The sequence below is a fragment of the Vanessa atalanta genome, chromosome 17 (genome assembly GCF_905147765.1).
Source record: "Vanessa atalanta chromosome 17, ilVanAtal1.2, whole genome shotgun sequence".
NCBI classification, from domain to species: domain Eukaryota; kingdom Metazoa; phylum Arthropoda; class Insecta; order Lepidoptera; family Nymphalidae; genus Vanessa; species Vanessa atalanta.
This window is the reverse complement of record NC_061887.1, coordinates 1,159,563-1,176,822: the sequence shown is the minus strand read 5'-3', so window position 1 is coordinate 1,176,822 and position 17,260 is coordinate 1,159,563. Positions and strand designations below refer to the sequence as shown.

Sequence of the window (17,260 nt, the reverse complement as noted above, 5' to 3'; positions counted from 1 at the left end):
GCTTCGCACTATACAATGCTGATACTAAACATATTACAGAATGTACTATATTTTTTATGGCATTGGTTGGCGGACGAGCATATAGGCCACCTGATGGTCACCACCGCCTATAGACAAAGGCGCTGTATTAACCATTTCTTACATCACCTATGCGCCACCAACCTTGGGAACTAAGATGTTATGTCCCTTGTGCCGGTGATTACACTGGCTCACTCTTAATACAGAGTACTGTTATGTAATATACAACGTTCACAGCTTATTAGACAATACAAACCGCTATGTCCCTTCATCCTCGCTATGTCCTCCAGGTGACCTTTTCTTCTCTTTCTATATTATTCAATATTACTTAAACTTATTTTTTGCTATAAACAATATATTCACATGGGATTTCAAATAACGTTATTAATAATGTTATTGTCATTTAATTAGGTTCAAACGTTGTTAATTTATGTTATTTTGTTATTATAATTATTGAGCCGAGATGCGCCGATTGCGGATTCAAACCCAGGCAAGCACCACTGAATTTTCATTTGCTTAGTTTGTGCTTATAACGTTTCTCGTGCTCGTCGGTGAAGGGAAACATCGTGAGGAAACCTGCATTTGTTTAATTTCAAGGAAATTCTGCCACATGTGTATCCACCGATTGGAGCAGTGTGGTGGGATATTCTCCATACCTTCTCCACAAAGGGCCTAAGCCCAGCAGTGGGAAATTTACAGGCTGCTGATGTAATCTGAGTAAGCTGATTTAATACGCAATAAGTATATAAAGAAAGCAATTTCGTTTCAACCGGGTGTACACGTTCGCCGACACTTCACTTTTTATATTTATGTATATTAAATACCAAAAACCATTATATTGAGAATTTACAAAATGATAACTATTACGTTTATAATAATTTCTAAGAAGTTCGAACTCGCTATTATTGATAAAAGCTTTAAGGTTAAATTAAATAAGGACTAGTAATTGTTTTCTGTTAAATCTATTCTCACCGTAAAATAACCAAATTACAAAGACGTCGTGAATATAAAATACAAATATATAGCTACACACCCAAATACTTAGTAATTGACATCCTTCAGAAACCTATTGAATTCATTTCGACCTTTGAATAAAACATTTCTGTTTCAATTAAAGAGCTCTTATACATTCCGGAGATGGTCTTTGTAAACAGTTGAATTACGAATAAATATCCTTTCAGAATGTTTTAACAAGCAAAAACCTTCAAAATATAGCAGTTCTTTTGTCGTTCCGTTGATGTTACAATGGTCTTTGTTGGTTTTTTATAATATTACATTCATCGTCTATGAAATCCCATCCTTTTTAATTTCGAAATAAATAACTTAAAAAGATTATTAGATCATTTAAAAATTATTACAATAAAATAAATATTATATATTTATTAATGATAGAATAATTATTATTGCAATGATAAATGTATTTATATTTTTTACCCTTGCCCTTGCATAACCTTTACTGGTAAATTTAAATTTGTAGTCGTGTGAAATTATCTATTTCGAACGCCCCGTTCAGCCGAGCCATTTAGCGAGCAAAATGTATGTAGTTTGTGAAGTTACCCTGTGCACGCGCATCATATAACTTAAATCATTGTAAGTGGTTGGAATACCCCTTGATTAAAATTTTAATCAAACCAGTCAAGACATTAAGTATTATTATTTTATTTATTTGAATAATTGACTTGAGTACCTCATTGATCTAGTGGCTGGATAATTATAAGGCCTCAGATGCTGAGATCTAAGGGTCAACCTCCACGTCGGGACGATAAAAAGTTTTTGACCTGCCTGATTCCCAGTAGATTATTATTCACCTGTGGTTGCGCTCAAATTTGCGCACTATAATTAATGTTTCCTGCGTTGGCTAATCTCTTTCAGACAACATTTATTAAGATTTTGATTAAGATTCTTGATAAACGTATCCACTAAAACCTTGAAGTGAACCGATACTTTGAAGTTTAGGTTATAATATACGAGTATAATTAAAAAAGACGTTAAAAATGAGTCAATTGCTTGGTGACGCTGATCGTTTTAAAATAATTACCTTTATAAGTATATGTTGATATTTACAGATCTATTAAACTAGCTACCCGTCCTCACTTCGCACAAACGTTATAAGATTTATATTTATAAAAAACAAAGCCCAAAGACCCACTCAAATACACAAAAAAAACGTCAAAATTGGTTCAGCCGAGTACAGAGGAGTAATATGTGTATAATAAGAAAGACAGGAAGATACTGGCTTAATAGATAACTATGTTTGTTTGATAATTAAACTACCTGATTATAATTTACAAATTGCAACGCCATTATTTATTCTAAGAGCATTACACAGTTCAAAAAAGAAACTTTACTAAGCGAACTGAAATTCCTGTTACAATTTTATACTTGATTATATTACAGAGGTGAATGGCCCAGTGGTTAGAACGTGTACATCTTAACCGATGATTTCGGGTTCAACCTAGGCAAGCACCACTGAATTTTCATGTGCTTAATTTGTGTTTATAATTCATCTCTTGCTCGGCGGTGAACGAAAACATCGTGCATGTGTCTAATTTCAGCGAAATTCTGCCACATGTGTATCCACCCACCCACCATGCAGCGTGGTGGAATATGCTCCAAACCTTCTCCTCAAAGGGAGAGGAGGCTAAGGCCTCCTCTCAGCAGTGGGATATTTACAGGCTGTTAATGTAATGTAAATATTACGAAATAAACAGCTACCGTTGCCCTCACCACTCCTCGCTTCTATACTATGCCTAAACTCAAAATGGAAAAATATCTTGGCACCGTCTTTAGACAGTTTTGTTGTACATATAAAACCTTTCAATAAATTACATTTGAGTTATTTTTCTTTGTTTAGTGCATCTTCTTTTATATTGAAGTTGTATTTTTTTTTAATGTCAATATTTCGTTCTTCAACACCGAAGAGTGTCAATGAGTTAGATAATGAAAAAAAAATAGCAATATAGTTAAGTTTTTTAATTAACAGTCCATAATATACCAAAATGTTTTTGGGCAAAATAATCTCATCTTAAGAAAAGGCTACTGAAAGATTATTTCAGAATCAATTACGCTCCCGAACTTGTCATGCATATGACGGAATATCATGACAGAGGCAGGTTTCCTCGCGATTTTCTCCACGGTTGAATTGAACACATAACAACTTAACGAGTCATCACACGTGCTAAATTATTTTGGGTCGGCAATTTTTGTCGCAATCTCATTGAAAATATTCTTAAATGGGGCCTGAGCAAAAAGTTTTAGCACAGATTCATTTTAAAGGAGCATTTTCCAATTTTATAGTCCATATTTCCTGAGAGGCATCAGTCCATTAAGAAGACGTTAAGTTTATGATATCTATTAAATCGGGATATTATGAAGCGCGTTTCTCGTTGCCCTTATTAGTATTTTTTAACATTACACAATTACTCATAACTCCTAGTCATTTTGAAGAATACTCTTCATTAAAGTGGCGGTCTGGTTTATATGTTAAGTATGTTAAGCTATAGGCTTATTTCACCTAGTTTCTCCAATGCGAATTGGAAGATACGTGATAGATTTTAATCCAACAAATGTAGGTTCCCTTGTGCTGTTTTTCACCGCAAAACACAAGATGAAATATTACAATAAAATAAAATGATAAATGAAATAACGAGCGCTTCGTTTAACGAATAATATGAGACATTTTTTATTTTTGTATAAAATATTCACAACTAATATTTAGTAAGATATACTCTTGAGTCCACTAAACGGATACAATCAAACAATTTAAGCTGAAAGAATAATCCTTATTCCGGATTCGTGACCCAAATTTCCTAGCAAAATTTATTATTCAATGTTGTTTTATCGGTTACTTAGGATAATGTTCTCAACATTTGTTTATTTTTTTTATCTTAAATTGAAAACTTAAATAGAATAAGTTTCTTGGCTCGCCGTTGATGTGGGATAGAATTGGAAGATTTTTTTAAATCGAGAACAGTAAATAGTGCGGTAGATGCAATTATCTCTGTTCAGATGATTCTTATTATTTATCGTACTTTTAGTTATCTTATTATTTGACACTCTAAGAATCAAATAATATCCATCTAGTTTATATGGAAACAATATTCATCTAGATTATGTGCAGTTTTGTAACAAACCACCCCGGATCCTACCTACCCTATAGCATTTAGGGAAAGCAACTATAGCAGCAGGGAACAATTTAACTTACTACAAGTAAAAAAATATTTAAAATTTTATCATTATTTCCGATATACAGACAAATAAATTTTACCTCTTTATAAAATTATTTACATTTTTATCACGTCGAATCGTTCTTCATTCCTTTAAAGATGCGATGCGATTCGATAATGAATGAATGAATGAATAATAATTCTATAATGATTACTGATTAAGAAAATCAGTAGTCAAAGTCAAGTCAAAGTCAAAAATCTTTATTCATTATAGAAGTGTTTGCACTTGCTTATTGATTGTCAAAAATCTACCACCGGTTCGGAATTTAGCACCTCGGACCTGAGAAGAACCGGCGAAAGAAACTCAGCGGGATATATTTTTTTTCATTTTTTTTAACCATTTTCCATGTAGGTACAATGATAAGTATATATTAGTTGTTTGAAACAGCCTGGAGGCGATCATTTCATTCCCAAGGTGTGCAGTCAACTAAAAAGTCATTAGTGTTGTAATATCCTTTAGCACACAAACGCTCTTTAACGACTCTTTTGAATTTTATAATTGAATAATTTTGAACGTTTTCTGGGATCCTGTTGTAAAAACGTATACATTGCCCCAAAAAAGAGTTACTAACCCTGTGTAATCGGGTACTTGGAGTAACAAGTTTATTCTTGTTCCTAGTGTTAATAGAATGTACGTCACAATTTCTGGGAAAATCATTTATGTTTTTGCGTACATACATAACATTATCAAAAACAAATTGAGAAGCGACAGTCATTATTTTAATTTCTTTAAATTTACCTCTTAACGAATCTTTTGGGACCAGGTTATAAATTGCACGAATAGCCCTCTTCTGCAGTACAAAAATAGTATTAATGTCAGCTGCATTACCCCAGAGTAGGATGCCATACGACATTATACTATGGAAATAACTGAAGTACACAAGGCGTGCCGTATCCACATCAGTCAAAAGTCTAATTTTTTTTACCGCATAGGCTGCAGAGCTAAGTCTATTCGCCAATTTATTTATATGGGGGCCCCATTGGAGCTTAGAGTCTATTGTCATACCAAGGAACTCTGTTGATTCTAAAACATCTAATGCTTCCCCGTTTAAACGTACACTCGTTTTGACACATCTTACATTGGGAGTAGTGAATTTAATACATTTAGTCTTTTTACTATTTAACATTAAATTATTAACACTAAACCAATTTACTATTTCAGAGAGAGTATTGTTCACATCGTCATATATTGAAAGACGTCTTTTTATTTTAAAAATTAAAGAAGTATCATCAGCAAACAATACTATCTCGAGTTTATCACCTAGGAGATGTGGCAGGTCATTTATATAAACAAGGAAGAGAAATGGTCCAAGAATTGATCCTTGAGGGACCCCCACAGTAACTGGAGACCCGGGAGATCTCTTTCCATTTACATCAACCCTCTGAATGCGATTGCTCAGATACGAAATCAGAAGACTGAGTGCAGTGTCCCTAATTCCATAATGACGTAGCTTCCTGACCAAAGTTTCGTGTTGCACACAATCAAAGGCCTTAGATAAATCACAAAATATCCCTAAGGCATCCTGTGACTCCTCCCAGGCCCTGTAAATATTTTTAACGAGCTCAACACCAGCGTCAGTTGTCGAGCGACCCCTTGTAAATCCAAATTGTTTCTTGTGTAGCAACTTGTTATTGTTAAAATGTACTAGCATTTGATTTAGTAACAACTTTTCAAAGATCTTGCTAAGAGTTGGTAGTACAGAGATGGGCCTATAGTTGTTGGGGTCTGATGTACTACCTGATTTAAATATTGGTAATACTCTACTATGTTTCATGAGGTCAGGAAACACGCCACTAAGGACACATTTATTAAATATAGTGACAAGGTAGGGTGCGATTACATCAATTATTGAATTGACTACCTTGACAGAGATCCCCCACAGATCGGCCGTTTTCTTAATATCTAGTGATCTGAAGGAACTTATTACATCACTTACACTTACTGTATTAAATTTAAAGCTAATATTACATTCTTCCACATGGTTTTTTAATAATGATTCAGCAACGGTAGGAGAGGAATTTAATGAGTTAGTTGTCGAAAATGGAATGTCAGCAAAAAAATTTTCAAAAACAGTTGCAACATCCCGATCTGAGGAAAATAAATTGTTGTCAATAGATAAGCTAAAGTCGGAGATGTTATTTTTGACTCTTCCAGTTTCACAATTAATAATTTTCCATGTCATTTTAATTTTATCAGGTGCCTCAATAATTTTTTTTTTTATATGCAATGATTTAGCTGTATGACATACACGTTTGAATAGTTTAGAGTAGGCACTAACATAACTGATAAATGAAAAAGACCGGCTGTATGATCTTTCACTATAAAGTTCATACAACCTCTGCCTACTCTTGTGAATTCCGACAGTCGCCCAATCATTAAATTTAAGAAAATTCCTAGAATAGACTGTCTTGGAAGTAAATATGGCATTAAATTCTGTTTTAATTAATTTAAAAAAATTGTTATAAAGCTCATTAGAATTATCATTTAATTGTAAATATGAGAGCTTTGCCATGATGTTACTTCTGAACTTCTCAATAGTAGTACAATTAAATCTATATAGCATGTATGAAATTTTATGAATACTGGATCTAGGCCTTTTTTTTAAATATAATTTTGTATAATACTATTTTATTTATCATACGCAAATATGAAATCTAAAATATTTTATATAAAATTAAAAAAAAAAAAACATGCATTTTAATTTCCAATTTTTTTCAAGGTGTCATGGATCAGGCATAGAGACATACATCTCTTGACTTCTGGAAGGATGACCTACACTTCAGATCAGAGGTTCATCAGCGTCCACAATCCTCACACTGAAGACTGGATACTAAAGGTGAGATAAAAAAAGTTGCTCAAAAATCGTCCCTAGTATTACTTACAGCTTAAAAAAAGTGAAATAGGTATTAAACAAATAAATAAAAGTATACTATATTATTTTTTTTCACGATCTTTAACCAATTACTATACTAAGTTATATAAGAACTGCACTGCGCTATGAGGTAACATCAGATACATTGTATAAAGTCACGCCAACTCCTCAAATAAGCTAATACGTGGTGTCCAACTTAGGCGAATATCGTGGTTCAGTCGTTTGCCAACATTAGGTTAAAGATTGTATAATAGAACTTGAAACTAACGCCACGAACCTTTACAAGTATGCCAAACTATCTCCAACTTTACAACGGACCGTTCAAAATGGCGTCTTCCTCAGTTGAATTTCATTTTCCGTTTGTTCACGACTAATATTATTACTCGTTTGATGCTTCGGTGAAACTTTGACATCCTTCATTTTGTTTGATAATTGCATCCAGGTAATAAATTTTCCGCTACATATATTATGACATAACTATATAGGTTTTTGGAGATTTTGATAAACGACTGTTTAATTTAATGTTTCCATTCCAAAACCACAGAAATGTAATAATTTGTATGCGTTTTGTTCCATTTAATTAAAAACAAGTTCACATTCTTGTTCCAAGGGTTTCGAAGGAGTCATAATCTTCTTAAAATATATTTCATCAGTGAATTAAATTAATTTAATAAAATTATTACTAATAATTATTACGCTTCGGTTTTTCTGAACGATACGCTTCCATTCGAATAATTCGTAATGAGAACGTTAGACGCTTTGCTTTTGCAAAATTATAAAATAAACGATGAATTTATTACTCCTGTCGATTTTCAATTTCTGAAATTTAAATTAAGTCTGAATAATTTGAATGGTGTATATTTTTCACAAAATATTTAATAAAAGTATCTTCTATTTTAATTTTGGAATATGTTTAGATATGTAATTCGTTTTCATTTCTAATTTTATACTCTTGTCAATTACTGCTATGATTCCTTTTATTTTGTTATGTGTCTATAAAATCATACTAGCCCCTGTCTCATAGATGTTAATGGCTGGTCACAAATTTCATTGCTTCACCAGCAGGTGGAGTCTTTTGGCTTTGACCCAGCTTCAGTATTTTACACATCGCATGCAAGCTAAATAATTCACTAACCAAATTCCAAGCCAATTTCTAGCTGACCATTAATAAACGGAACATCTAAAGATAATATGTTAATTTGAAAATCTTATCAAAGTTGCGACACAGCGGTACTTAAAGTCGTCGAATAAAACACCCAAGGGTATGTACTAATTAAGCGAAATATATGTGTGTGAATGCTGGGTCGAATCTCTCGATACTCCATTTGATTCAGAGCAACTTTGATGCTATTGGTATTGGACAAGTATAGAACACATAATTACACACAGTTTGCAACTTTTTTTATTAACTTTACCTGATAAATTGTGTATAGGTCATGTTATGCGTCTCAAATTTAAACCATTTCAAGCGAATCTTGGTAAAATGTTCCAACAATTTTCGTTCCAATACTTTTTTCTTTTTGTTTGTTTAAAGTTGTCTTTTTTTTAATCATTTTTTGTATTTAAGAATATTGTTGTTTGTTTTATATTGAAGTTTCACTTGAACAGATTGTAAATTTGATAATATCTACAGATAAGGTTTCCACAACGGCGTGACTCCGGTATCTACGAGTGCCAAGTCGGCACCACTCCCCCAATCGGTCACAGAATGTACCTCTCTGTTGTCGGTAAATCCATTAATTTTATTTAAACTAGATTAAGATTTATCGCTTTTAGTAATTTTGTATTATCATAAATTTTCTTTGCGTATTCAATTAAAATTAAATCGACGTGTTTTCGTTTTAGAATATTAATTAACTTATTTTTGGGATTTTTTTTAATGCAGATAATAAATAAGGTTTGCAGATAAATATTTGGGAGAAATATAATTACATATTTTTCTATTTGCAACGAATCAAAAGAATAAAAAAAATGGTTGTCTTTCATGATTAATTAAGATTTCAATATGAGTCTTAATACATTTTTTTTATTTGATTTCAATCTAACATTCTGTTATGGGTACATTTATTTTCCATAATATACATATAATAATTTTAATCTCAGTAACTACTAATCTGAGCTTAACTTGGTTAATACTATTTATTACTTGTTTTGCGATAATCGTTACATAAAACCTTGGAACAAATCGACTTAATTGCTTTTAAACCTTATATCTTACAATAGCAGTTTCTTTTTCTTTTGTTCCTTGATTTGTAATTCATGATAATTCTTTAACTGTTATGTATATTAAACCAGATATTTTAAACAGTGACCTGTCTGATAAATTTTGCTTAACGCCTTTAAGCAGAACGCTAAAATTAAATAATTTGCTTTTATATACAGAACCGCTGACAACAATTTTGGGAGGTCCAGAGTTGTTCATAAACATGGGCAGCACTATCAACCTAACGTGTGTCGTCCAACACTCGCCGGAACCACCACCCGCGATACGCTGGACCCACAATGATGAGGTAATGAACAGTTATTAAAAACCTTAAAATCATAACGTCTTGCTTTACTTGTTAATTTAAATCGGTAGCAAAATACTTAAAGCGGTCATCGCTTTTGTAATATAAAAAAAAATCATTATAGCAATATTAGTGTAATTTATCAAAGTAAATAAGTTTTGTTTTATATCGTATATATAGCCGGACTGATAAATGAGTTATCTGATGTTAAGCCACCACTGCGTATAGACATTGATACTGTAAGACATAACCAACATCCTAATAAGACCAATGCACCATTAGTCTTATTAGGATGTTGGTTATGTCTTACCTTAATATTCACCTTATTTCGTAATGTGATATTTACATAAACACTATCCCTGATAGCTAACAACACAAAACCTTAAGAATAACAACTTCATTAAATAATATTTATCATGACTACATTATATACAATCACATCAGAAATAACCTTTGAGAGTTACGAAAACAGACTAACTTTCACTTCTAATAACACAGATAAACGGAAAAGTCAACATCCTGACAAACTTCGTTCATAAATTGGAGCAGATTATATTCGAGGATGGATGATATAAGAGATTGCCAAATGGAACAAAAGCTGGTCGGGTTGTTCTATAGAACATATTGATTAGATATATTTGCGTATTCAAATTCATGCGATGCTCATTTTGTCATATATTTCAGTGTTTAAATGAATCTCTTGATGAGTTTTATATAATAAACATCGCGAGTAAATTATACGTGGGGAAAAAAAAATTGTATTCGTTTGGCAGTTCTTCAGAAATTGGTAATATTCTATGAAAAATATCGATTAGAAAAAATTGCGGATTCAAATTCATACAATGTTCATTTTCGTGTTTAAGTTCATATGATTCCAATAATTATTTCCAATAATGGGACAGTATTATACATTATCAGTTAATTGTCGTTACTTTAATTGGATGTAGGGCTTTGTGCAAGCCCGTCTGAGTAGGTGCCACTCCCTCATCATATATTCCATCGCCAAGCAGCAATAATTAATATTGTTGTGTTCCGATTTGAAGGGTGAGTGAGCCAGTGTAAATACAGGCACAAGGTACATCTTAGTTCCAAAAGTTTAACCATTAAATAGTAACCATTCCTTACATCACACTAATGCCCCACGCATTAGTGTGATGTAAGGAATGGTTATTATTTCTTACAGCGTCAATGTCTGTGGGCGGTGGTTACCATAAAGTGGCCCACTTGTTACATAAAAAACATATACCTCAGCCTCATTAGACAAGCTAGTTAGTTATTAAGTTTCTTGTTAAGAAATTATCAGGAATAGCTTAGTCTGATCAATTGCAGTACTTGTTATATGCATGTGCCTTGCATAGTCTTTGCCTGATGCCTTTTCGGTTGTGTCGATAATAACATATATTTATATATTCCGGAGAATGATATTATTTAAATAGGGAGTGCGCCTATGTTTGTATATAATGTGTCCCCCGCGGATGGTTAGTCCTAATAATGGCAGCTGTGACCGTAATCAGTCAGGAGGATATTATATGATAACAAATTTATTTGACCTTTCCTTATCTGATGTGTTTCCCAATTAATATACGATTGAGGTCATAATAAGGAAAACCTGCGGAACTATCTTCGAAATCATGGAATTTATGTTTAAAGCCCAAATTAATATAGATATACTATTTTATATAGAATTATAACTAATAGTTTAAATGTTCCACAATAAAGGCTGTTGCTAAGGAGAGGGTCTGTTTAATCCTACATTCACGTCGTTCAGGTATCGACGTAATATGCAAAAAATATGTATTATAAAAAGACGCTGTCCGTTAACAAAGGCGGTCTGCCTTTCAACACAGCACGAACAAAATTAAGTATTTAACACTTTGTGTTGGATATACGCCTTTATGATTCATAGCAAGATTTAATGCAAGTATGGGTCAATACTATCCGTCCATCAGTAATTTTATTCCCAAATAAGCGTTGCAACATTTTGTTTTTTTGTATTCCGGGTATATGCCGATGTAATTACATTTGGAAGAGCATTGACCACGCTGTGGTGAAATATGCTCCAATGCGGGTTGGTGGAATAAACATGTGGTAGAATTTTGTTGAAATTAGACACATGCCGGTTTACTCACGATGTTTTCCTTCACCGCCGAGCACGAGATGAATTATAAACACAAATTAAGCACATGAAATTCAGTGGTACTGAATTCAACTAAGGCAGGGTTTGAACCCAAAATCATCGGTTAAGATGCACGCGTTCTAACCACTGGGCCATCTCGGCTCACTTGACACTCAAAGAATTGTGAATATTGAGAATAATATGACCCAAATGCCTGACTTTCTTCTGTCTATTAAGATAATAATACTCTAGTACATTAGCTACAAGTTCATTTCAAGTCACGCTAGAATATAATATCAAAATGTTAATGTTAGAAGATCGTTGTACTTGAATTTTAAATTCAAGACATTTAACAAAACTCGTTCTACTAAGTGCATAACACAAAATGTTGTCAAACAATATACGCATATATCGTCTCAACTGATTTGTAATATTCTCGAAAAATCTTCCAACTTCGCAACTTTAACAGTATGAGATTTATCAAATGGCTCGCGTTCTCGTAAATCCGCTTACATCACATATAAGCCACCACACATACATCTGTTTGCATCGAATTACGCAATCAGAGATGCAGAACATTTGGCGAACACCCTCCAGGAAAGTTCCTCTGGATTTATTCACAAGAAACTCACGGCTTATTTGAATCCATGCCAAAATGAGTTGCAAGCAACCTCGCAATTGCGCTGCCAGAAAATAAAATAAAGCCCGAATCCATTGTTAGATCGAATCCAGCTCAAGCTTGCTCTGACGTATATTGACATGTCTCTCGGGCATGCCTTTCTTCTAGAGATCTCATTCAAGGAAACTGTTTGTGACATCTGCCGATATTGCTTTGAAGTATTGAAACTATTTCTAAGCCAATTACAAAGTTGACGAGAAATTACTTGTAACAGATTTAAAGAGTCAATTGATTGGGCAAGGTTTGGTTTGGTAATTACAATATTTAGTCATAAAATATTTAGTTTACAGCACATTGACTTTGTAGATTGTCAAATATTTCAGAAGTCATTGATTTATGAGACCACTGCTAAATACCAATTTCCACTTTAGTTTATCGTGAAAAACCAATTTATGCGTTAAATTCAGGTACAAATTTTATGTATGATATTTAGTTTTACGGTAAAATTAAACGAAGAGTTTTATTATTTTTAATATATTATCTTTTGAGATGTGAAAAGTTTGCTCACTGTGTGAATTCCTTTTATTTGAAAATCCAGACTGGATTATAAGATTTTAAATTAACATGGTTATTTTTATTACTTGCAGATTAGATTACTCTTTCAAAAAGTTTATACACCAAAGCAAATTATAGAAATAGTAAAACTGTCATGGATCAAATATGTTCCTCTAGATAAGATATTATAAAATTTTGAGTAAATTTAGGGTATATCCTTTTTTTTTTTTTTGAGCTACGTTTATTAGTTTCTGCATGGTAATGTTTCACACATTATACATTACGTTCCATAATACAAACTTGACGATATATCAATTAAAGTTACCAAATTATTTGAATTGTTTTAGACTATATAACATATGTTTTATAATAGCATATTGTTGTTCTGATAATATATGAAATTTTCAAATCTTGAGGTTCTAGGTTCGTTCTTGGGGTTCAAGTTTGCATCATACCAAATTTCATAAAATTCGGTTCAGTTTGACTGTGTAAAGCATAACAGACAGAGTTACTTTCACATTTGTAATATTAATATAGATTGGTAACAATTTAGCGCAAATATTTTTAAGGGCTGTTTATGTTTTATTTTGAGTGTTTTTATTTTACGTTTGACATCGTTAAAGTTTTCCTTGCAGGTAAATAGATTATGAAAAACATTATTCATCTCGGCAAAGCGCATTTTGAATGAAAATTGATGAGAAAATGAAAGCGTCATTTGCATCTTTTCTCGAGATTCTGATATCAAAAAATACTCAACAGACTTTGTGTGTGTTCTGCAATATTCTGTAAAACAAAATACTTCCTGTAAATATACTCGCGTGCTATTAAATTCGTCAATAATCTTTCTGCCGTTGGAATTTTCAACGTTAAAATTTTTCAAAAACGGCCTCGTTTTGTTCCATAATAAAGGTCTTATGCGCGCATTTACAGCACACAATTTATTTTCATAACGTATGTGTCCTAAGCATTACAATCTAGATATCTTGAATATCAAGAATGCATGGGCTATTCTAGATTTGCACGTTCCATCCTAACCAGTATCAGTTCTATTCTGACTACCAAATAGTAGTGGTCAAGCTTCAATTAATAAAGCCGATATATGTGGCTCTTATTACAAGATTGTTAGTTTGTGGCATAATTTATTTTCTGTAGTTTTATTATCTGTGGTGAAAGACATTGGGAGGAAATTCACATGTGTTGAAAAATTTGCCACATGTGTATCCACCAACCCGCATTGGAGTAAGCTCGTCAGAATAAGCTTTGAACTGTCTTCTCAAGAAAAGAAGAGGCTACAACTCTTTATTTTACGATAAAAATATCTAGATTATTTATATTTATCGTTCCTAATAGTTGTTAACAATACACCACTAACCTGAGGAACTAAGATGATGTTCTTTATGCCTTTACTTACACTGTTTATATGTTAGTAGTTGAAAAATATAAATTCATAACCTAATAATAATTGATGTCAGCAAAAGTTATTTGAGCTACCTTCAATGTTTAAATATTCCATTTTAGAAGTCTACCAAATGCATTCAAATAAAATAAATAAAAAATATTATAATTATTTTATTAATTACAAATTAATTGTATTGTTCGCACGAGTATTTAAATATTTTAATAGAACGTGTTTTTATATCAAGGTCGAGTTAAAAGCGTTAACAACGAAAGCGTTTCTATTTTTACATTTAGAAGAAAAATAAGAACATTTCAGATCGTAATGACGGAAAATAATTATGTTTATTCTGTTTTAAAGTATTTTCCCGATGGATATTTCTTTTGGTTCGTTTATATAAATTTTTTTCTACTATAATGGCTATGACGATACTTAATTTTAAGATATTTACAGGAAATCAACTATGATTCTCCGCGCGGTGGCGTATCAGTAATCACCGAGAAGGGGGAAATGACAACATCCCATCTTCTCGTGCAGAAGGCGCGGACACCTGACTCCGGTCGTTATACCTGCGCACCGGCTAATGCTAACCCGAGATCCGTTCTCGTTCATGTTTTAAGTGGTAAGCGTAAAATACGATTAAAAATAAAAATAAAATAAAATGATCTATTATTTAAGAAATCTGATCTGACCTTAGTAGCACTTAAAGTGAATGATAAGTGCTTAAGGCAATCACAATGGGCTTTGAAGTACATCCACTACTAGGATATTATAATTCAGTGAGAATACAAAATTCGTATAAAGAATTTCCAACAAATATTATCCTTGATTTTAATTTGACAAGATTCTCGTTATCCAAATAAATACATTGCCAAATTCCTTTTGAAAGAGAACATGTTATAAATGACAAGATAACAAAGGAATATAATTGAAAACATACGATTGCCATAACCTTCTTTTACGATTCGCGGGCAAAATTCTTATCACTGGATCATGTCCAAAAATTGCAGAGAGATATCCAAAAATGTTGCCAAATTTTCTTGAATTACAGCGTACTCATAAAGATCATTTACGATTGTATTATTACACAAAAGAATCATATATTATATGTGTATATATATTTTATCGTAGTACCGATGTGAAATAAAATAATCACTCGGATAAAATATATGTAGCTTTAGCAGAAAATTAATTACTTTGGTGTCAGGCGGAATGACACTATAAAAATGATTATTTTTGCTTAGTATTAATAATTTTAGTATTTATTAATAGATAGTATTTTGTCCGCGAGTCGATATACAAAAGCTTACGTATTTAGAGATCAAAAGGCTACAAATTACATATTGAATAAAATAAATTATCTTGAGTCCCATTTCAAAGAAATTATGATTACTAGTCTAACAACTATTCGTTTGATAACTAACTAATACATCCTTTATATTATTTCTGTGATCATTTTAACCAGATTATTCTGATCTCTCGACCCAAACAGGAGAGCATCCAGCAGCCATGCAGCACGGAGGTCAACTGCGCCTTCAGTACCCCTTGTCAGCCGCACTGCTCAGCGTCATCGTCACCCTTATGGGCTGCTAGTATAATTTGAGAAATGGTTTTATGCAATAATATGCCAAGAAACAAATTTGAACATATAGAACGTGTTATTTTATAGTGTTAAATAAATAAATAAAATATATAAAATGGTTCAAATGTATACAGTTGAAAATTATATAAAAAATGTATATAATAATGCATTTATTGTCACATTATTGCATAACACGAATCTCTTTGTTTTTTATATACGATAGTATACTTTGTGAACCAATTTGGAGTATAAGTGTATTTTCTTTAATAATTATTTCATTGGAAAAATTTGTAATTATAACTGATTGTATAATAAGTTTTATTACACTCGTGCATTTAAATAGTCATCTCTTACAATATTTTTCATAGTTATTGTAAAGTTTTCTTTTAATATGTTAATGGGGTATATTAACATTGTTTGCATTGTTCAACTTCCAAATACAATTAAAGATATTATGTAAAACAGCCTAACGGTACATTTAACTGAATAAAAACAAATTATATATGATAATATTCTGCTTACAAAAGCAAAGATGTATCCGTATAGTTTTAAACTCTTACTGGTAAAAACTCAACCAATACGAAAGTAAGGCAATATTAATGATAATGATGATGTAATGTGACTCTCGAGATGTTAATTTTATGTTTGTTATTTATTAATAGAAATAACGCTTCGGCTTGTTACTTGATTTGTACTCGTTTCACGCAAAAAAGCAACGGATCCGTGTGATTTTTATGAACGAAGATTTGGTTTAAAGATTAGAAAATGATAATTTTCTTCGTTCAGCATGTTAAAACCAAACTAAAATAAAACTATAGAATGTATAGTCATTTTCATCTTTTAATTGACAATTTATAATTAATCGAATATGGCTACAAAGTAAGGGTACGCAAATTGATCCATCGGTTTTCGAATTTCATTCGAGACAAAATCATGAATATTTATGTAAAATGAATGGAGAATAAAATCTGTAAACAGAATAAATGTAAATCTCTTGATACAGTACGTTTCAATGTGATTTGCACAAAGAAATGTTGAATTGACCTCAATTTTCAGAGTACACTTTGAAATTCAACAAAAAATAAATGTTTAAATTCAAAAACAACAGAATTTAAATAACGTATGAATGATTTGTTTTTCAACGTTTGCATTATTTATATATTAAACACGTTCGGAATTCAATTTTAAAATTCGAACTGATCGATTGAAATGTAACAAATCTCTCCATAAGCTTAAATTGTTGTTTTCGACGAAATCATCACTGATGTACTATCAAAATACATCAAACGAAAAACTTTGAATAACAAATACCGATTCGCAAACTATAAATAATAACACAAGCGGTAATAAAAATCGAAACGAAATGTC

The 17,260-nt window shown here is 31.9% G+C and overlaps 1 protein-coding gene across 2 annotated transcripts in view; it reads left to right on the top strand.

Annotated features, from left to right (window-relative positions):
* LOC125070611 (zwei Ig domain protein zig-8-like) overlaps positions 1-16,127 on the top strand; it is a 199,792-nt gene extending 183,665 nt beyond the window's left edge. For both annotated transcript variants that reach the window (XM_047680556.1, XM_047680557.1), the window contains exons 5-9: positions 6,965-7,081; positions 8,751-8,844; positions 9,500-9,627; positions 14,764-14,932; positions 15,803-16,127. In XM_047680556.1, coding sequence (XP_047536512.1) covers positions 6,965-7,081; positions 8,751-8,844; positions 9,500-9,627; positions 14,764-14,932; positions 15,803-15,903 — 609 coding nt within the window. In that variant the 3' untranslated portion in view covers positions 15,904-16,127. The remainder of the gene's footprint in view (positions 1-6,964; positions 7,082-8,750; positions 8,845-9,499; positions 9,628-14,763; positions 14,933-15,802) is intronic.
* The last annotated feature ends 1,133 nt before the right edge of the window (positions 16,128-17,260 follow it).